We start from the raw sequence: 20,418 nt of genomic DNA on the forward strand, positions 1-20,418 counted from the left end.
GTAACAACAATAGGCTCTATATTTTGAGAGTTTCTTAGACAGCTCTGGCCAACAACTCAAATGAGAGCTTCAGAAAATGAGTAATTATTAGGAAGAGATGTTCAAGAGAGTGCAAAAGCTCTAGCCCATGGTAGGAAACGGTGGAGTAAACCAGGAGTCACCAAGGTTTCAGCACTGCTAAGCATCAAATATAAAGTAGAAAATGAAATTGGGTAACATTAGAGATCATCAGCAGTGGAATCAGCCTCGGGTTCCCAAGGATTCTGTTCTTATTCTTAAGTGAAATTGGAAGGATCAAGTGCTGCTAAGAAAACCAAGATTCAGCTTAACTAATAGTTTCCATTTGCTCTTTCTGTTGATACATAAAATTTAGAAATAAAACAGAGAACAATGAATTAAGGAAATCACATTCTGCACAGACTCTTAGACTATCATTTCAAGACAGTGTAAGGTTTTTATAGACCATTAGTGAGGTAAGGTAAAAAAGAGGTTGTAGAAAAATTATAAAGGTTTCCATATATGGACATAGAAGAGACTACTAAGAGAAGTCTAGGATCACTTCCAATATTCTGTGTTAGGAAAATTTGTGGTTGTCAATGTTATATAGCATGATCCAAATTTACAAAAGAAATTACATATCTCTCTGTCAAATAAATTTTGACTGTTTAACCCTGTACATGTCAAGTTTTCACTGTTTAAAGTGATATAGGGACATAAAATGGATACAAAAACTCTGTCCTTGTAGATTACAATATATCTATGAAGAGAATAATGACAGCCTAAAGCAAAGGTTTCTGTGTAACATGCATGGAAGTACATTTATGAAAAATATAGGGGAAAAAACCACATTAGATCTGGAATATCCCACCCCAGGTATACTGGCTAAGATTACAAGACAGTCTTAATTTTTTCACAGTGCATGTGAAGAGGGAAAGCAGCGAGGACTGAGTGAATAACCAGGAAAGATATTATGATTTAGGAAAGAGAAAAAGAAGTGTTGGACTATAAACGTACTTAAAAGATATGAAGAAGCAGGAAGGCAGAGTGTCTTAAAAGTTAAAAATATTGTTTTGAATCCTGGAGGAAATAATTTTAAACTGTTAAATGTAGCAGAAACTTACTGAAAAGATAATGACTACAAGGCACTCATTGGAATGCAGAAATTGGAGCCATGAATAATCTTAGAGAAAGTTCCTTGAGCTGAATAAAAAGATATTAAATTAATAAAAGAAGAAGATATTAAATTATCAGGTTTGAGACACCACTTCAAAAATTGAATGAAGAGAATATGGAAGAAAATTTATTTTTTATACATGTTAAGATACTCTTACAAAATATCAGTCTCAAGAAGGAAAAGGAGTAGAAACATGGTGATGGAAGTAGGCAGAAAATAACTTGTAGTTTCAAATGGTTCTTGATTAATCCAAACAGAAATAAGGACAATTCTTTCAACTGTATAAGGCTATAGTTTGTTTAAAACGCAGTGATGTCACTTTTAATTGAAAAGCATTTTATTAAGTTCAGATGCCTTTAATAGGGAATCTTATAGGTCAACTAGGATTATAAACTACTAACTTTGTTGTGAACAAGATGAATATTCTATAGGATCAAAGCTAAATTGGATCTTTACATTTCAAATAATGCCATGCTTAGAATTCTAGTTTTAATTACTGATACCAGAATCTTTAGGTTAAGTAAATTTGACAAAAGCTTTTGAAATATATCATATAGCCTACATAGGATATCAGGTAGTGATAAAGAAACAGATTTTTATTTAAGTTAATGTTTCCACAAATTATTACATCATGGTTCATCTTTTAGTGTGAAGACAGTATTCAGTTGAACACATTGTGAGAAATGACATCTTACAACTCATTTTCTAAGAGATATGGAGAGATAGTTGAACAATATAATTTTTGTAATTTAATGTGTATATCATGTTGCCAGTATCTATTAGAAAATATCTAAATGACACAGACTGGAGTGATAATCACACCAAAAAATTACAACCAAAAAACAAAACAAAACAAAACAAAACAAAACAAAACAAAACAAAAACCCTGAAGATACATGTATCATAATTTCAGGTTCCCAAACTGCAATTTTTATTGGTTATTTTATTTATTTTTCATTTTAAATGTTGTCCCCCCTTTCCAGTCTCCCCTCAGCAAAGCCCTATCTCATCCTCCTCCCCCCATTTGCATCTAAGAGGGTGCTCACTCCACCTACTCCTGCCTCACCCCTCTAATATCCCCCTACTCTGAGGCATCAAGCCATCACAGGATCAAGGGCCTCCCCTCCCATTGATGTCAGATAAGGCAATCCTCTGCTACATATGTAGCTGGAGCCATGTACCTATCCATGTATACACTTTGGTTGGTGGTTTAGACCCTGGGAGTTCTAGGAGGTACAGTTAGGTGATATTATTGTTCTTCTGATGAGGTAGTAATCTCCATTGTGGTTCCCCAGCTCATTCCAATGGTTGGCTGTGGATATCTGCATCTATGTTATCAAGTGCTGGCAGAGCCTCTCAGAGGACAGCTATACCAGGCTCCTGTCAGCAAGCACTTCTTGACATCAGCAATAGTTTGGGGTTTGGTGTCTGCAGATGGGCATATACCCAAGGGATACTCCAACATATAACAAGGACACTTGCTCCATTATGTTCATAGTAGCCTTATTCATAATAGCCAGAAGCTAGAAACAACCCAGATGTCCCTCAATGGAATAATGGATGGATTAAAAAATGTGCTACATTTACACAATGGAGTACTACTCAGCTATTAAAAATGATGACTTCATGAAATTTGTAGTCAAATGGATGGAACTAGAAAATATCATTCTGACCCAAAAGGAGACACTTGATATGTAGTCACTGATAGGTGAATATTAACCCAAAAGCTCAGAATACCCACAATACAACTCACAGACCACATGAAGTTTAACAAGCAGGAAGATGAAAGTGTGGATGCTTCAATTCTACTTAGAAGGCCAAACTACATTTTTTAAGTTTTACACAATATTAGTTTGTGATAATTACAAAAGTTCAACTCCTTAACACAGTACATTAAAATTGATTTCCCGATTTCAATTCATTTTACAAGCTAATTAAGCGTGGCATAGTAGAGATTGTTTAAATAAACAATAAACTTTAGGTAAAAGTAAATCAGGCAGGCTTAGTAACTTGCCATTTAATGACATTGTTTTAACAGGTATGGGATGATATCGCATTGTTGTATTAATTCGCATTTCTGAATAGATAGAGACAACATTTTTTTCTACATATTTTCTGACCATTTATATCTCTTCTTTTGAAAATACTTTTCAAACACTTTGCTTACTTTTTGGATATTTAATTCATTTACATTTCAAATGTTATCCCCTTTCCCAGTTTCCCCAGACTTTTGCTTACTTTTTATCCATACATTTTTTACTGTTGGTTTTTACACCAAATGCAATTTCTCCTCTCAGTTCCTTCCCCATTTCCTTCTACTCCTCTGTTTCTATTCAGAAAAAGGAAGCCCTCCCCCCATAAATATCAACCAAACATGGCACATCAAGTTGCAGTAAGACTAAGCACCATCCCTTATACTGGGCTGGATGAGGCAACCCAGGATGAGGGAGACAGTCCCAAAAGCTCACAACAGAGTCAGAGACAGCCATTGTCCCCTGTCAGGAATCCTCCAAGAAGAGCAAACTACACAACATTAGCAGATAGGCAGAGGGCCTAGGTCAGTCCCATCGTTGTTTACATTTTAATCAGATATATTGTTCTTGTTATTGTGTCATTTTTATACCATATTTATAAGGGAATATTGGACATAATATCAGTCCCTTTAAAGATATATGGTTTGCTCATATTTTTCCCAATCTGTAGTTTGTCTCTGAATGGGAACTGGATACAAAACCTAATTCTTTTTCTTTCAAAAATGTTATTAAAATGTATTGCATGAGATATACATTTATGTATAAATGAAATATGATAATATCCAGGCCACATTTCTCTCCTCCACTTCCCATAGTTCCTCTATGTGTTTCCCTCCCAACTCTATGTGTCTTTGTTTTTATAAAATAACCCATTACGTACAATTGATGTTGAACTTTATGGGCATGTGTATGGGACTGTTAGTTGCTGCAAAGTGAACCTTCCAGTGACCCCCAAACTAATCTCCCTTCCCCAGAAAGCGTCAACTGCCAGTAGATAATCATCGGGGGTGAAAGTTCTTATCAGTTGCTTCTGCCAGCTAGTGTATTCCAGATCATTTGTTAAATATATTATGTGAAAAACTATCAATTTGATCATTCTTTCAACATTTGAATATACAAATGTAGACTCTGTATACTTTTTTGGCCCTAATTTCACATTATAACTCATAATTTGTGTGTCTAAAATTTTTTTGATTCATAACTATTATCTTCTACTGACTTTATAATTAGTTCCTTGTGACCTTAGTCCTTATACTAGAAATAGAAAAGAGAAATATTGCACTGACATTTTTATATTAGCTAAAATAATTTAAAAACACAATAAATTATACAGCAGCAACTAGTAAAATGAGCAAAACTACAAACATGTATATCCTTAGACTATTGGTCATTAAAAAATACTTATATAATTATATCAATTACTACCTATTTGAAAGAATCAAAGTTACTATGATTTCTATTGTAAAAATAATTCTTGCATTACATGAATTTGATTTTATAACACAATATTTCTAGATTTCAATAATAATAATAATAATAATAATAATAATACCTGTTAGCTGTTGCAAGGATATTAAAAAGAATGGCTCACAGTCAGCTATTGGATGGATCACAGGGCCCCCAATGGAGGAGCTAGAGAAAGTACCCAAGGAGCTAAAGGGGTCTGGAGCCCTATAGGTGGAACAACAATATGAACTAACCAGTACCCCCAGAGCTCGTGTCTCTAGCTGCATATGTATAAGAAGATTGCCTAGTCGGCCATCATTGGGTAGACAGGCCCCTTGGTCTTGCAAACTTTATATGCCTCAGTACAGGGGAATGCCAGGGCCAAGAAGTGGGAGTGGGTGGGTAGGGGAGTGGGCAGGGAGAGTATGGGGGACTTTTGGGATAGCATTTGAAATGTAAATGAAGAAAATACCTAAAAAAAAAAAAAAGAATGGCAAGTTCTCGGGCTATGCTGGGCACCAGTAGGCCACATGGCTCCAGTGGGGTGTTCTCATCTTGGCAGATTCTCTGGCCCAGAGTTCCCTAGTTCCCTTGGTGGGTAGTTGCCATGCCAGTCTCAATGCAATGACCACCCACTTTGCAGTTAGCTATCACAATTCACTGTAACCGGTAAAATCAAAACTCTAGAAGCTTATAATTAATCAGATTTACATATCAATAAATTCTCAATACACAGGGTGCCCACACAATAAAATCAGGGCCAATTGATAATGGTACAAGCTGCTCACCTAGATTCGACAAATTACTCCAGTTATTCTATCCCTATATATTATATCTACCTGTGGTTCTATATAACCACACAGAACCTGAACCATCCTGTTCGTCCTCCATTTTGCTTCCTTCTCCTTTCCCTGTCCTTCTCTTCTCTCTCTGTCTCTGTAACTCCTTGCTCTGCCTCCTTTTACCCTGTCCAATCCCAGGCCTCCTGCCTCACTAATATTTAAATTTTTTGAATAGGGAAAATCCTGCCACAGTTAGCATATTACTGTTCTTGACATGGCAAAGCTTTCCTTTTTTTTCATGCAGAAAATAAATTTTATTTTTTATTAGATATTTTCTTTATTTACATTTCAGATGTTATCCCCTTCCCTAGTTTCCCCTCCAAAAATCTCCTATTTTCTCCCCCATCCCCCTGTCAAGTCCTGACATTCCCCTTTCCTTACATTTAAGGCACTTTTTATTTTATTTTATTTTTCTAGTTCAATTGTTTTAGCTGAAACTATTTTATTTATATTTTTATTATTAATCATTCCATTCACTTACATCTCAAATGATACCCCATTTCCTGGTTATCCCTCAACAAGCCCCCCATCCCACAACCACCCTATCCCCTCTCCCCTTTGAATTCTTTTTCTAGCACCATGATGATTTAATTTTTTTTTTTGAAAAATTAATGGGTGTGCTTTTCCCCTTAACTTTATATAGAAAGTTAACACTTGAACAAGAGTTGGTGAACATCCTAATGTTATTAATTAATGTGACTACACTTAGAGTTTTATGATTTAAATAAATCATCAATTAGTATCTTTATCATAAGCAATAAATAAAAACTTTATAGGAGCTCAGTTAAGAAGGTTAACTGAAGTCTATATTGTTTTGTTTTTATTGATATATCTGACAATATAGGATACTGAATAATAACAATTCAGTGAGCATTACATGATTAAAATAATTTTTTCAACTTTTCATGGGCAGAGATGTAAAGCCTAAACCACCACATATGTTATGACCCTATCCAATTAGTAAGTAAAAACAATTTTAGAAAAATATTAAATGCATGGTTTTTACTATCTCTCTGAGCCCATTTTAAATATTTTGCTGAAAGCAAGCTGGTTGCTTTCTTGATATATGTATATTATCCAACTATATTTCTGACACTATGCTATGCTGAAATTTTCCTTTATTCCTTTATTCACTGGAAACAGCATTTTGTAAGACTGTCACTAAAAGCGGTTGCTTGTTTTACCATGTTTTCTCAAAATAATTCATATTAAGATTGAGATAGAAGGGTCTTTTCTCTGTATCTCTTACATAGACATAATCACAAGGAAAACATAGTTGGTTAAAATATGACAGATTAAAATATAATTGATGATAAAAAGTGATTGAAACCATTGTGTAACCATTATTACTTACATTTTTAGAGCCACAACTAAAAAACGAAGAGAAGTCAAGTATGTATTTTCATGTCTAAGCTTATGCATGCATTCTGTATTCATAATGAATAATAACACACCTCTTTGAAATGTTATGACAAATATTATCCAAAACAACATTAAAAAAACAACAGTCTTTTATAGAAAAGTTTACTATGCTGCTGTTTTTAAAGAGAAACTGTCTTCCTGACTTTGTTACAGTCCTAGGGTATCCATTTATACATTAAAAATGTACTTGAATAATTACTAAGACATATTATTTATTTGTTGAGGGAAAATATAGAACAATAATGCTATGCATCCAAGATACCAATTTTCAGAAAAACATACTAGTAGAGAGAGAGAGAGAGAGAGAGAGAGAGAGAGAGAGAGAAACTATAAGAAGTTTCTATGGTTCAAACAATCTCTTCTCTGAACTTTGGAGCCACAGACTTCATTCTTGCCAACTGCATTCATGCTGTAGAATTGCTGTCAATAAAATATCACAAACTGGATAAATATTTCTAATTTTATTTTTTTTTACTCCAGATTTTATAAATTTACTTTAATGTATTTTTACTCCTTTACTTACTGGAGTCTAAAAATCCTAAATCAATGGGCTTGTTGATCCATGTTTTCCTGAAACTCACAGAGAAAAAATATCCATCCTTGCCTTTTTGAACTGCTAATGCTTACCAGCGTTCGTTCTTGCTGTGCTCACCCCCGCCCTCCCCGTGTCCGCCCCCTGTCCCCCCACAGACTAACCTCCATCTCCATAGGCACATGGCCATCTTTTCCATAAGCATCTTTGTCTCAGTTGCTTTCCTCTTAAAAAGACCAGTCACAGTTAATGAAGGACCTACTTACACCCCTGATGGGTTTTTTTGGTTTTGTTTGTTTGTTTTTGTTTTATTTTTTTTTTGTTGTTGTTGTTTGTTTTTTTTGGGGGGGGGGGCAATGTGGGTTTTGAGACAGGGTTTCTCTGTGTAGCCCTGCATATCCTGGAACTCATTCTGTAGACCAGGCTGGCCTCGAACTCAGAAATCTGCCTGGCTCTGCCTCCCAAGTGCAGGGATTAAAGGCATGCACCACCCTGGCATACAACCCTGATGTTATACCCTAACTAATTACATCTGCAGAAAACAATTTCAAAGTAGGATAACATTTTCAGATCTTAGAGGTTAGGACTTAAACATACATTTTTTGAGTACACAGTTGATTCTATTAAAGTCTACCCCATATCCTGCCAAAATTCACATCTTTCCTATGTGCAAATATCTTGATACCATACCTACAATGTCAAATCTTAGTTAGTACAACATCTACTGTATTTCTACCTGTTAATTTCACTTACACTTAATTTCACTTAATTACTTTAGATGATCTACATCAGCTTTGGGGAAAGAAAAAAAAATTATATAAAGTATTCTTTACCTGGGTACATCTGAGTCTATAATGATCTGCTTCCAAATAAAATAAGACAGTCATTCTCATCTCAAGGGGAAAAATTAGAAGGAAAAATAAGGATGTGTTTCATAAACAAGTTTTCAATCCTGGTTAATTTCAAGTCTAAAGAATATTCTCTCTGGGTCTGTCTTTTTTCTTCTAGGCTTGATGGGACAGTGGCCTTACCCTTCCTAAAGAGGAATGTGTCACCCTTTTTAGTTGTCTCTTCATTTTATCTTATCTCTGTCCCATTAGTGGTGTTACATTTTCTTTCTGGCTTTTAAAAATTATTATTATTATTATTATTATTATTATTATTAAGTCAAAATTTCATGTATCCATTTCTTGGATTAGAAGTATTCCTCAATGACATCCTTGGCCTAAGATTCTTTAACATAGCCCTTAACCAGTACACAACTGCAACCAGCCACTTTCTGTGGCTTCCCTTCTCAATTGATTTTACAGAGGCCTACCCATTCCCCTAGTTTCTTATTGCTATCAACCTTAATCAGGTTGATTTTGTGCTTGGCACATAGTGCATCCACCAGCTTGACATATATGGTGCTCATCACAATTGAATACAAGTACATAGAGATGGAATTGGTGCTTGTATGCCACGTGCTAGGCCATTATGATGAGGCAGTCTTCACCATCTCTCCTGCCATGGGGGTGGATTATGGGTGACGATGAAACTTGAATGCACCCGAGCTCCACCCCCACACAACTCAGTGGTGGCTGGGGAAAAAGCATGTTACCATTTCTTAATTTAAAAGCTCCAATAGTTTGATTCATCTTATATTCAATCTGCAATGATAATCATTGATAAAGTACCTCACAGCTATTTTCTGGACCATATTATGTAGAAAGAATCTTGTATCCTGTGTGGAAGAATCACCTGAGAATGGGTATTGTCTTTGGAGAAGAGTATATTCCTTAAAAGACCCATCCTCTTTCCTTCAATATCCAATAGTCACATTTTCACATTTTCTAATGAGATAAAGCAAGAGTCTCCTTTAGCATCTCTGTTCCAAGCAGCATGTTTTTTTTTTTTTTTTTTTTAATTTACAGCAGTAAATTTGCTTTAGTTTGGATGTGTTCTTTCAAAGCCCTGGTATTATCTATATGACAGGATTAGGTCATGGCCACAAATTGATGATTAGACGCTGAAGTTTCTTGTTTTAAAAATGAGATCAAGGCTCTTATGTAGTTTCTGCTTGCATGCTTGCTCTATTTCTACCTCTGTCATGCAGTGGCACAACACCCCTCCTATCTGCAGCAAGACACAATTTTGAAATGTGCCAGTAACTGGCTCTTGTCTTGGACTTTATTCACTCCAATACTGTGAAAAGGGCCCTTATTCCACATAAAACAACCACTGTGTGATTGTCTGCTATTCCAGGGGAAAAAAGCTCCCTCAAAACAGCAACCACCACCACCACCACCAATAACAATAACAACAAAACCTGAGGAGGAGATAGATTTTTTTTTATATATAGATCTCTTCAAGGTCCAAATTTGGAAGGCAGAAGAGGAGGAGGGTCAAATGAGACTAGGAAGTTGAAGATAACACAAGAAGTCACAGGCAGATGTGGCATACTTGCTCACTGGGACACTTGTACAATAAACTATTTGTTAATATAACTGTCTTAAGTATCAGTAGTAAGTAAGTATTGATTTCCTCAAGGCAATCAAGGCTCTTATCAAATATTTCCGATAATGTTGCAGTATCTCCTTAGTATGTATTCCACAGACTACTTCCAAATTTTTACTTGTTACAGCAGAGCAGTATTGCACAACCTAATGCAATCTGTGAGTTTCTATGCATAGAATAAAATAGTTCAGAGTGTTTCTTAAAGCAACGTGTATATTCCACCATAGTTCTGCAAGCTGAATACTACTTTACCAAGCTTAGCAGAAATGCCTTCCTTGCCATTCCTTTAGTGGTAACCAGATGAATTCCTTGGGATTTAAGCTCATGATGTCACTCTCTACCACCATTATCACATATCCACTTCCTCCCTCTCTATTTCTTAAGAGGACTCACCCTATCCTAACATCTCATGTCATTTGAATCCCATCTTAATTAATTTTATCTGCACTGACCCAATTTCTAAATAATGTCACTTCATAGGTATTGAGATAAAGACTCAACCTGTCTTTAGGGGATACTTTCAAACCATAATATACCTGAATTTCTTAATTACACAGATCTCTGTTAGATTTGAAACAGTTTCTTCCAATTTTGTTCTTGAAATGATTTGTCTAATGCTATTTTGGAACAATTTGTTATAAGTAGTTTGAAATTAAAGAGACAATTTAGGTTTAAACAAACTCTCAAGTATCTGTTCACCTGAGGCACATTTTAAAAACAACAGCTTAATAACAAACAAGTGTATAGTGAGTTTTTAACTACTGTGCTTAATAATCTTTCTTTAACAAAGCACCATAGAAATGGATTATTAGCAAACTCCATTTTATGGAGATAAATAAATAGAAATTATTGAAAATGATATATTTTTGCTATAGTTTAGTTTATGGTTTAGAATTATTTTTTCTGTTTTTTTTTCTTTCTCTTTTCAGAGCCACAAGTGAAAAAGGAAGCAAAACTAGGTGACAGTATTTTATTTTTCTTCCATTAGTTTATTTATTCATTCATTTTACATCCTGATCACTGTGAAGTATCGATTGAGCACACCACTTTTAACTTTCATCATTATGCAGGCATACAGCACGGCAAGTGCTATCCTCAATACAGTAGTTATGCAGATGGTTTAAAAGGTCAAATCCATTCAATTAACTCTTCGATATTTTCAAGTTAACAAATCTTGGACTAAAATTCTACAATGTGTCTAATTATTTTCTGAACTCTCAGTAATTATATAAAGAAATCATCCTAGACTGACTGTATTATTTTATTAACCAAATAATGTTGACCAAAACATCAGAGTGAGCTCTTTTAAGTTATAATGTCATTATTAAGTCCTAATTGAGATACCAACTAGCTACTGACCTGAGGCAAGTTAACAAAAGCCCTCAAGCCCTATGGAAGGCATTCCTTCATTATGAGAAGTGATACAGTCAAATCTTTCCTATTAACCTAATCTAAGAATTCAAATCTAGATATATGTCTAGCATTGTCATGCTGCTATACTCACTAGAGTTTACCTTGCCGCTAGTCATAACTTGTATCTGCTCTTGTAAATAATATATTTTCATGCAACAGAGCATATAAATGTCCATCTACCCTTTTATGATTTATTTTCTGGTGGTTTTTTGTTTGTTTGTTTATTAGAGGTAAGTGTTATTTATGAGACTTTAATGTTAATTTTTTCAACTACATTTATTTCTTTAGAGAGAGATGAGGTACAGACAGAGACAGAGAGTGTATACGCAAATACTTATGCCACAATTAGCACATTGAGGTCAGTAGACAACTTGTTGGAATTGACTAATTCCTTTCATCCTGTGGGTTAGGAGAAGCAAGCTTAGGTTTGATGGTGAGTAAGCACTTGTACCTGTTGAACCATATCACTGATCCAGCAATAAAAAGAGAGCCTTTAAAGACTAGTTATACACAATACCATTTAGAACTTACATTAGTTGTATTAATATAGTGTATTTATCAATTAACTGATTAACTTTTTATCCTTTCAGCATCATCTGACAAAGGCCAAACACGCAGTATGTACATAGGTTTCCTCTGTAATTTTCAAATATAATCTCTTTAGAAAGTGTTTTTCATTTCCAAAATTGTAAAGTTTAATCTTGCTTCAACACTTTTGCTTTACAAAAAAAGCCTGTGACTTGAAAATTATAGGTTCCATGTAAATACAAATTTTGTGCATACTGTTTTTTTTTTCAAAACAAAGCCTTTATTATGAGACTGGATAGCCCGAAGTTTTAAAATATTTTATTTCTATTGTCACATTTGTTATTTTCAATTTTATAAATCATTGGCCTAAATCATAGAGAATACTCATTGTATAATATATTAGAAAACTTAAAAATATCTGAAACATCTTTTTTATTACTTTCAGAACAGAACATCACCAGACCAGAGCAAGTTATTCCTCATGTTAAACCAGGTATTTCTCATGTGGTGTTACTGCATCCAGTTGTCTCACACTGTCCGAGTCATCTCAAAGGAAAGATTGTGAAGTCAGATCTAAAACCAATTGTCATAACTCTTGCCTCAAGTCATCAGCTTCTAAAGGCCTTTTTCCAATTTTAGTTATTATCCCACTAAGTGATTATCTCACTATTCACTGAACTGAGGGTTTAATGGTCGGATTCAAATAGACAGCCTGCCTACATTTCCCAGCAGACCCGGGCTTATCAGTCACAAAGAGCATCCAGTCAGCACTGAGGTAAATGGGTTCTTCATTTGGATTTGCCTGCTACTACCTAAGACAAGATAGGCATCTAAAATTGTGTTTTAGATTTCCTCCTATCCCCTTAAAGTTCTCCATTCCAAGAATGTTGAGTAAATCCACATATGTCCTACATCCTTGGCTCCCATCTTCTCTTCTACTCTAACCTTCCTTCCCTTGGGGTATGCAGAAATTATAAGTGAAATGATAAAGCATGATGATAAAGATGTAGAATTTACAGAAAAACTTAATAGCTAGATTTTATTTAAGAGTAGAAATTTTTAGTAGGAAATTAATTTTCAGTTACTGCATAGAAAATTACCCATCAATCCCATGAAGTGCTATTCAATCTTGTGAATATGGGTAGGCAGAGTTCGTTGGAAAGTTAAAAATATTAATTTGTTTAAATAAAACATAAGAAAACATTTGCTTACATTTTTAAATTGTATGTGAGAAAGTTCATATGTAGTGGATTTGAGTCAGTTTGATCTGATGCATCTATACTTTTTCAAATATGAAATCCCACAGGCTGTGGTGACATATGCACATGCCTGTAATTCCAATACTTGGTAGCTGGAAGCAAGAATTAGTTCAATGGCATTCTCAGGTATTTGGCAAGCTTAAAACTAGTCCGAACTACATGAGACCATGTCATGTCACAAACAAGTGTGTGTGTGTGTGTGTGTGTGTGTGTGTGTGTGTGTGTGTGTTTGAGAGAGAGAGAAATATAAGAAAATACAAGAGTAGTAAAATGAAGGCAATAGAATGTAGAGATCAGAATGGCTGTCTCATTGACAGAAATCAAGCAATACAATCTTAGAATATCCTAGTTAAAAACTGTGCTGAAACATTAATTTGTCTTAAATATGTGCCATTTTTAGAAATTCACAGAAATGGGTATATATCGAGCACATGATTTCTTCCCATAGTTCTCAATCTAATACAAACTTCATGCCTTTTGAAAATATCATCCTGAGTGAGGTAACTCAATTACAAAAGAGCACACATGTTATGTATTCACTGAAAAGTGGATATTAGCCCAAAAGTTCAGAATACCCAAGATACAATTCACAGACCATATGAAGCTCAAGAAGAAGGAAGACCAAAATGTGGATGCTTCAGTACTTCTTAGAAAGGTGAATACTCACAGGAGGAAATATGGAGACAAAGTGGGGGGCAGAGACTGAAGGAAAGCCATCCAGAGACTGCCCCACTTAGAGATCCAAGCCTTATACAGCCACCAAACCGGAACAGAGCGCTTGCCTATGGAAGCCTGATATGGCCATCTTGTAAGAGGCTCTGCCAGAGCCTGACAAATAGAGGCAGATGCTCACTGCCAACCACTAGACTGAGTGTGGGGTCCCTGATTTAGGAGTTGGAGAAGGGACTGAAGGAGCTGAGGGGGTTTGTAGCCCCATGGAGGAAGCAACAGTGTCAACCAGCCAGATCTCTGGAGCTCCAGGGGACTGGACCATCAACTAAAGAGTACACATGAAGGGACCCATGGCTCCAGCCTTATATGTGACAGAGGATGGCTTTGTTGGACATCAGTGAGAGGAGAGGACTTGGGTCTGAAGGTGTTCAATGCTCCAGTTAGGGGAATTCCAGAGTGGGAAGACGTTAGTGGGTGGATGGGTGGGAAGCACTCTCACAGAGACGGGGCGAGGGGGATGAGATAGGAGGATTCTGAAGGGGGAACCTCAAAAGGAGAAACATTTGAAATATAATAAAGAAAATATCCTAAATAAATAAATAAATAAATAAATAATCTTTTTTTATTTTAACTTCTTTTTTTTATTGAATGTTTTCTTTATTTACGTTTCAAATGTTATCTCCTTTCCTGGTCCCCCCTCTCCCAGAAACTCCCTATCCCATCCTCCCTCCCCCTGCTTCTATGAGGGTGTTCTTCCATCCACCCACCCACTTCCACCTCCCTGCTCTGTATTCCCCTACACTGGAGGATCTATTGAGCCATCATAGGACCAAGGACCTCTTCTCCCATGGATGCCTGACAAGGCCATCCTCTGCTATATATTCAGCTGGAGCCATGTCTACTCCTTGGTTGATGGCTGAGTCCCTGGGAGCTCAGGGGTAATGGCTAGTTCATATTGTTTTTCTTGCTGTGGGGTTGCAAACCCCTTCAGCTCCTTCAGTCCTTTCTCTAACTGGGGACCCCACACTCAGTCCAATGGCTCACTACAAATCCAGCAAAACGTCATACATAGGATATTTAACTAGAAAGATCATTCCAACCAACAATATTTCTGGTGTTTAATTTTATATGGAATTGTTGGAATTATCACTTTGCTTTGAAACAAAACTTTTCTCTTTGAGTTTTCATTTGATCTAAAGGAACTTGTAGTTTGCTGCTTTATTGAGGAAATACCAATTTTTTATTTTGTGCTTTAAACAAAGTTCCGGCTTCAAATTCTTCATTGCTTTCTATTGATATGCTTTAAATTTCTCCTTGTATTACTGTTTTCTCCTATCACAAGACAAAAAGTTCCCAAGCAGGTAAAAGCTATTACAGCAGAAAAGACAAGTAAAGGAATTCTTTTGTGATCTTGTTTTCCATGTAAGTTTCTGTGTCTAGATAGAGACTAGAAACACTAAAGGCTAACTCTGAAGGTCAATAGTGGGAACCTTTGTCTAGTCTGCTCTAGTTTTTGTTTAGTTTCCAAATATTCTCACTTTGCTCCAAAATATTCCACCATGATATTCTGAAATTCTGAGTTTTATGAAGGGAGTATTCAGAAAAACAAAAACAAAAACAGTGTTACTCCGGATATATTCAAAGGGCTTAGAGAGGTATCTTATGCTCACAGATTTTGGTTCCATTTGCGGCATCCTGGATCCAGTTGAGACTCAGCTGTTATGCTTCTGACTAGACCTGGCAATGCACAGTGATGTGTAGGATATGAGATATGGTCTACTCCAGAGTAAGGCACATCTATATTACATTTTAAAAAGACAAGAGTCAATGTTATGAATTAAGTGGTTTCTGAAATGGAAGGAAGGAAATTTGAAAACAGAAAGGTCAGAGAGGAAGTAAAAGACTTGACAAATGCTTCGCCTCCCCCAAATGGAAACGTTCATTAAGAAAGTAGCTTCTCTTCTAATTTTCTTTGGCATCTTGTGCTCTTACACTATTGGTTATGAAGAGAACAAACGACCCGATACTGTTCCTCATCTTGCTAGAAAACACATCTGAGGATTATCCTAACCCTGTCTATAATATGTTCTTTGACAATACACTTCTGTGTTACAAGTTGCATAGACGTAGTTTTAGGAGCATGCATCTTGTACGAGTGAAAACCATCTGCTGACACACTCCCTGCTCCAAGATTATATCTCCTGTGAATTTTCATTTTTTTCTCTAGAAAAAGCTGAACACCAAGAAAAAGGCCACCCATCTATAAAAAAAGGTATTCTTGACCTTTGCTTTGGCTGTCTTTGTTCACCACGTTCATCAAGTCTGACCATAAAAACATAAAGTAGGCACTTTTTGTTTGTTTATTAGTACTGTTAAGTTTTGGGTTTTGTACTATAATCTTTATTATCTGATAGCAGGTCTATGGTATTAGAGACAATCAAAAGATTACCAAAGCTTGCTACATAGCACAGAGACGTTAGCAACCTGTATTTGCTTTCATGATGTACAGGTTCTTTCCATAATATTTGGTGTTTGGCAAGATTAGAGTTATTGACATTTATCATTCTCATGGATTAGAATCCCTTTATTTGGCTTTAGAATATTATTTAAAATTATACATGTTAAATGTGACTGAGTGTAAACTTCAGCAGGAATTATAATTTTTTATTATTATTATTACTATTACTATTATTATTATTTAATCATTTTTACAATCCAGTCATTATCCCCCTCTCAGTCAGCCCTCTTAAAATAAATTCACTTAAGTATGTAACAATTACCTTATTATTTCATAATTTTACTTAATTTCATGATATGAACTACTTTATAAGGCTCAGATGATGTGATATAAAGGATGATAACTTAAAAAATGTCTTTCTCCTTTCCTCTCTTCTCTATATAATCAATTACCCTAAATTATCCCAAATAATAATGAAATATTGTTTTTTAAAAGGAAATGTTACATATGAAGCTGAATAATATTTTAATCAATAATTTCAGGATACATGGTGCATTGGAGAAAGAGGAAATATACTTAGAAAGTGAAGATTTTTCATTTACCATGTATTTATTCTTTTTGACATTTTATGTCAGTTTTCATTATTATTTCGGAGAATTCAAATTGTTAGTGAATATTAATGGATTCCCAGAAAGAACAATGACTGAAATTGTGCATATGAAGAGAAAACCAAGAAATTCAATACTACCAAGTTCTATATCTGTTCTATGGGAACCTGTTGGAAAATAGTTTAAAGATTTATGAAATATTCCCCTATTACTTATTTTAATATACATTCATTTTTTTCAATTTTAACTCTAAGAGAAAAATAGAAGTTATAGATTTAACATGCTAAATATTAGGAGAAATTTTTACTTATCTTTTTTCTTTTTTAGATAAGCCTAAACCATCTTCAAGTGAGTATATTACTTAGAACTTTTAGGATATGAGCTAATGAGATGGCTCCTAGAGTAAATGTACTTGCTGCATCAGGCCTTGTGACGTGAGTTGAATCCCATGGACCCAGTTAAAAATGGACAGAAAATACTGAGTTCACAATGTTGTCCTCTGATCTTTATTCAAGTGCACATAATTATGCACACAACCACACATACACACACACACACACACACACACACACACACACACACACCATTCACACATTCCTAGGTAATAATTTTTAAAAAGAATATTTTATTATGAGATTTTGAATTTACAATGTGCATAAGTGGTAAATTAAATTTCAAAAATAGGCTTATTAATATAAAGACCATTATACTATTATGGAAAAACAGACTTTGATTGACATGGGATACTGGTATTTATTAACTCCTGGGAATGTATGCCTATTGTATGCAACTACTTCATACCTTAAATCCATTTTTACAGTAGATGTCTCATTACAGTTTATAAGCACCAATTATTAGAACATTTCATTGTAATTTTGAGCATTTTATCTATTGTGATTTGATAAGAATATCTGAAAATAAAGTTCAATGAGCTACTGAAATAAATATTATCTTCTATCTTTCTTCTCTTTTAACATTTTTCTTTTTCCTTTTAAAGAGGGAGCACCAGAAGTTCCAGACTCAGGTAAATATTTCACCTCTGGGATAAATGCTGAATTGTGCAAAACAGTTTCAACCTGAATCTTTCTCTAACTGTGTAGCAATAGCAGGCATAAAGTTGCCAAAATATTTAAATCCTCAGTGTCCTCAAAGGCAGACAAGCCCAAGACTTCTCAAACCCTCTGTAAGAGTGAGCGAAAAGCCTTCTTCACATTTCCTCCCAAATTTAGTTAGCCTTATTATTTCTCTGTCTTCTCGACACTTACACTAAAGGAAATCATCAATCAAAACCCTGACTCACCAATCTATGTCCACAATCTACTTGTCTATGCAATGTATGATTTCATTGATGTTTGAGAAACTACTAGACAAGGTCAAATCCTAATTAGCGGTGACAATGAAAACTTAGGTTTTTTTGTTTTTGTTTTTGTATTTCATTTTGAATTTCTCTTAAATTCATAGTCTTGTTTTTCAAAATACTTATGAAAAAAGGCAAGGTCACTATACATACAGGTAGCTAACTATGAGAAGCACAGTTATCATATACAGAATGTACCTGTGTTACTCAAAATGGCTCAGTCATGATCACCTACCCTTTACATGTGCTCAAGTCTCAGCTTCAGGGTCCAAGGCTGAACGAGAACATTGTGCCTCATATGCTGATCTCATCGTGTTATTTTTTTTTTCTCGCTAGGGAAGAAGAAGATTGAAAAATCTGAAAAGGAAAGTAAAGGTAAGCGTAACAAATGTATACATGTATGTCTTATGAACAATAAGCAAAACACAAAAAACAATTTATGAAAATACAGATGCTGACATTATAGCATATATCAGTTTCAGTTCAACATTCAACTACTCCAGGCTTCCCACGATTACTATTAAGTATAAAGGTAATAGAAATTTATAACCTGAAGCAAACTTTAACTACTACTGATAAATGAATTTCATACATATGTCTATTTAATCGTGGGTATTGATGACACAGAATCTATTACCAAACTTAAAATATATTAAAAGAGGCATTAACAAATCAAAACAACCCTGAGATTCCACCTCACACCAGTCAGAATGGCTAAGATCAAAAACTCAGGTGACAGCAGATGCTGGTGAGGATGTGGAGAAAGAGGAACACTCCTCCATTGTTGGTGGGACTGCAAGCTTGTGCAACCACTCTGGAAATCAGTTTGGCGGTTCCTCAGAAAATTGGACATAGTACTACCTGAGGATCCCGCAATACCTCTCCTGCATATGTATCAAAAGATGGCCTAGTCAGCCATCACTGGAAAGAGAGGCCCATTGGACATGCAAAATTTATATGCCCCAGCACAGGGGAACGCCAGGGCCAAAAAGTGGGAGTGGGTGGGTAGGGGAGTGGGGGGGAGGGTATGGGGGACTTTTGGGATAGCATTGGAAATGTAAATGAGGAAAATACCTAATAAAAATATTAAAAAACAAAAGAGGCATTAAAAAATAAAAAATAAAATTAAAAAAGGCATTTATGTAAGATATACTTTTTTTACTAAATTTTGAAGCACAAATTATTTGAGTCATAATTTATTCATACATCTTTAAGTAAAATTTAATATATGCATCTTGAATATTTTGATTAGAAGAAGTCACTGTTGAATATGTACTGATGCTATTATAAAGAGATTAATGAATGAAAGATCGGTTGTTGAAATTAAGCATTTATTTATTTTGCCACTGGTGGACAATCTGGAAACTGTATGACAGTTCTCCTTTCTTTCTCTTTAAAATTAGACTTATGTTAGTAAACTATTTACTCTTGTACATTTAGGGTAGGGTTTTTTTTTTTTTTTGTAATAATTTGGAAAACTTACAGAGGCCTTAATTATGTAAGAAATACATACTAGGCCAGAAAGAAAGCATGGTTACTACTACTACTACTACTCTTACTATTTTTACTACTACTACTACTACTAATATTAATAATAATAATAATAATAACAATCACAACGATAATGACAGGCATGTTCATTCAAATTTGAGTGATCAGGGTGACCTATAGTCAATGCCTCCTTACCCTCCAAATCATTGTAATTCGTTATAATAGTAAAGCAACCCTTTTGTTACCATTTATGTTTGTTAGTTATTAATGCAATATAAAATTAAATTGAAAATTACCTTAAGAAACTAGTTATAACGATGCAACTATTTCATTTTATATTTTAAAAAATGAGGCATTCATTTAATTCAGTTATTTTAAAGTTTCATATTTTAATTTGTGTTTTTAACAAACAGTTCCAACAAGAGAAGAAAATCTTCAGGTGTACAATGTGACTAAAGGTAAGCTTGAACTTTATGAATATTCATATTCTCTGTTGCTATGGAAATTCACATGGTATGCAATAATATCACTATTAAAACTAATATTTTTAAAAGAGGTTTTGTAAATATGCCTTTCTGCTAATACACTAGAGAGAGAGACACAGACAAAAAAATCTTGTAGAAAGATAATGCTTCAACAAAATATTATAAAATATGAAGAAATATTATTAGTGATTGCATTCAGTGA

The 20,418-nt window shown here is 34.7% G+C and overlaps 1 protein-coding gene across 1 annotated transcript in view; it reads left to right on the forward strand.

Annotated features, from left to right (window-relative positions):
* The window catches only part of Trdn (triadin), a 393,227-nt gene that overhangs the window by 343,361 nt on the left and 29,448 nt on the right, over window positions 1-20,418 (forward strand). The window contains exons 24-32 of the mRNA NM_029726.2: window positions 6,858-6,887; window positions 10,875-10,904; window positions 11,949-11,975; window positions 12,332-12,379; window positions 16,045-16,089; window positions 17,211-17,231; window positions 17,881-17,907; window positions 18,577-18,615; window positions 20,145-20,189. Coding sequence (NP_084002.2) covers window positions 6,858-6,887; window positions 10,875-10,904; window positions 11,949-11,975; window positions 12,332-12,379; window positions 16,045-16,089; window positions 17,211-17,231; window positions 17,881-17,907; window positions 18,577-18,615; window positions 20,145-20,189 — 312 coding nt within the window. The remainder of the gene's footprint in view (window positions 1-6,857; window positions 6,888-10,874; window positions 10,905-11,948; window positions 11,976-12,331; window positions 12,380-16,044; window positions 16,090-17,210; window positions 17,232-17,880; window positions 17,908-18,576; window positions 18,616-20,144; window positions 20,190-20,418) is intronic.

The sequence above is a fragment of the Mus musculus genome, chromosome 10 (genome assembly GCF_000001635.26).
Source record: "Mus musculus strain C57BL/6J chromosome 10, GRCm38.p6 C57BL/6J".
Classification (NCBI taxonomy): Eukaryota; Metazoa; Chordata; class Mammalia; order Rodentia; family Muridae; genus Mus; species Mus musculus.